The sequence below is a fragment of the Buceros rhinoceros genome, unplaced genomic scaffold, assembly GCF_000710305.1.
Source record: "Buceros rhinoceros silvestris isolate BGI_N320 unplaced genomic scaffold, ASM71030v1 scaffold40489, whole genome shotgun sequence".
NCBI lineage: Eukaryota > Metazoa > Chordata > Aves > Bucerotiformes > Bucerotidae > Buceros > Buceros rhinoceros.
This window is the reverse complement of record NW_010430503.1, coordinates 882-3,169: the sequence shown is the minus strand read 5'-3', so window position 1 is coordinate 3,169 and position 2,288 is coordinate 882. Positions and strand designations below refer to the sequence as shown.

The following is a 2,288-nucleotide window of genomic DNA, read 5'->3' as shown; positions in this document are numbered from 1 at the left end:
AGAGTGTTTCTGGAGATTTTTGGTTTAGTGGAGATTTCACTGGGCAACAGTAATTTCCCCCACACCTCTGGGACGCTGAGGGCAGGAGGATTCCTGGAGTTTTAGACCAGACTTGGGCAGCAGCCTGGCTTTGAATGGGGACAGCTGGCACAGGAGACTGAAAATCCCTATTTTATCTAATCTAGAGTATCCTTGAGGCTCTTTTAATTTCTTCCAGCACAAAAACACGGGGGCGATGCACCCTGTGGAAGCGGGTGGGAATGGGTGCTGAAGTAGCTACCAGCTGTGCACCCTGTGCCGTGCTTCTCGCATTGCTGCTGACTGACGGGGCAGGAGCGAGGAAAGACACCAAGCCAGCCCCGGGGAGGGAACTGAGGGGGTGCACAGCCAGCTGGGGAAGGCTCCAGGCACGCTGACCCATCGCTGATCCTTGACCTGGCAAAGTGCAGCCAATGCACCCCACGTCGGGCAGAGTCGGGCCTGTATTTCGATGTGTGTATTTTAAGTCCATCCTCCACATCCTTCCAGTCACTGTTAGAGACTCTCCAAAGCCCTGGGGAGAGTTTTCGGTGCTTTTCCCTGGGTGGGTGTAAGCAGTTTTATATCTACGGGTCTTACCTCTCCTTTCCGTGTGTGTAAGCTGTTATGTTTCCCCCAGTCCTGATGCAAAGATGACAGTTCCTCCCTGAAGAAGTGCTTTAGCATGATTTAAAAGCGAGAAATAAGAGGCATTTGGCCTGGGGTGGGACCTACTAGTACGAGCTGGTCGGTATCTCCTGGAGGCTGAGGATTCAGACAGCACTGGATGCATTTAAACTCCCGGCAGGTCAGCTCTGCCCTATGCAGTCAGAGAGAGCACCAGTGCTCTGGGGAGCAGAGCAAATGCCCACTTCCCTCCTGTTACAAAAGCTCTTCCAGTTGGGGAGGTCAGCACTGGAAGGAATTTTTTTAAAGAGAGAGAAAAAGGAGAAGAAAAAATTAAAAAACCTGAAATCTTCCTTGGGCTGTGGACGGAGCATTTCGCAGAGCCTCAGACGTGAACCACGCAGGTAGGCAGATGGAAAGGTCAGCACCAGACCTGAGCTTTTCTCCAGGAGAGCATTTTTGGCTTCCTCCTGAACGTGCTGGCTGGTGTTAAATGGACGTCTCTAGTTCACTCTGGTTTCGGTCCGCAGACCCACCTATAGGAACTATAACACATCAGATAGTTTGCTGGGTTTTGGGGTGGGGTGTTGCTTTTTGCAGAAACCTGGGCCACAAGGGTTAAACGAACTTTCTAGCGGTCTGGAAAGCAGATTTGCAAATCTTTGGTAGGATAAGAAAGTACTCGGACATCTTTGTTCAGCCGCTGCTGCCAAAAGTAATGTTTTTCATGAATAAACTCATGATTTTGAAGGGAGAAATATTGTTTTGGATTTTTTCCCCCTTCAGCCTTGAAGGCATGCTCTTTATGATCAGCTGAAGTTCTGAGGGGAAAAAATGTGGAAATTTTCATTCCAAAAGGCTGAAACCAAAAAGCATCACAATTGTTGAAATGGGTTTTTCCCAGAGTGTTGCTTTAATGTAACATGTGTTTCAGAAGTGACAAGTGATTTCACAAGCAATAAAGCCGGCAATTGCTCTCATCAAAAAGACATTGCTTCCACTGGGAAAACTTTCAAGGACAATGGTCTAACTGGCAGGCGGGACACCCTGACCTCACTGTAAACCTTATAGGTTGGAAAACAGGAAATGGGAATTTTCCTACCGACTTGAACCAGCTTTGGCGCTGGCTGTCCCCGGGTGAGTGAGGTACAGCGGAGAGATTTACAGGTGTGTCGAATAAAAAGCAGTGACAATTCGCTGCTCACATAAGAAATGCATCCCGCAGGCGTGGAAACCCCAGGCTTTAACCTCGCTGCGGTGCGCGTCTGCTCTCCGCTGTGGTGTGAAGACCCCTGACGTGATGTTTCTCTCTTTCCATCCCACAGTGCCATGGCCACCTACTCAGCCACGTGTACCAACGCCAGCCCGGCACAGGGCATGAACATGGCCAACAGTATTGCCAACCTGAGACTGAAGGCAAAGGAATATAGTTTACAGAGGAATCAAGTGCCCACAGTCAATTAACGACTGGAGGCAGCTGCCTTGCAGAAGGAGAAATACAACAGCACCCGTCCTGCTTCGCAACTTGTTTGTGCTGAAAGAAAAAAAAAAACCAAAACAAAAGAAAAAAAATTTAAAAACACAAAAAAAAAAAAAAAAGAAGAAAAAAGCCAACCCAAACCCAAAATGGAACAGGGGGACAA

At 48.4% G+C, this 2,288-nt stretch overlaps 1 protein-coding gene across 1 annotated transcript in view; it reads left to right on the top strand.

Moving 5' to 3' along the window:
* The window catches only part of LOC104499545 (paired mesoderm homeobox protein 1-like), an 8,830-nt gene extending 6,627 nt beyond the window's left edge, over positions 1–2,203 (top strand). The window contains exon 4 of the mRNA XM_010143062.1: positions 1,971–2,203. Within this exon, the coding sequence (XP_010141364.1) occupies positions 1,971–2,109 (139 nt within the window). The 3' untranslated portion in view covers positions 2,110–2,203. The remainder of the gene's footprint in view (positions 1–1,970) is intronic.
* The last annotated feature ends 85 nt before the right edge of the window (positions 2,204–2,288 follow it).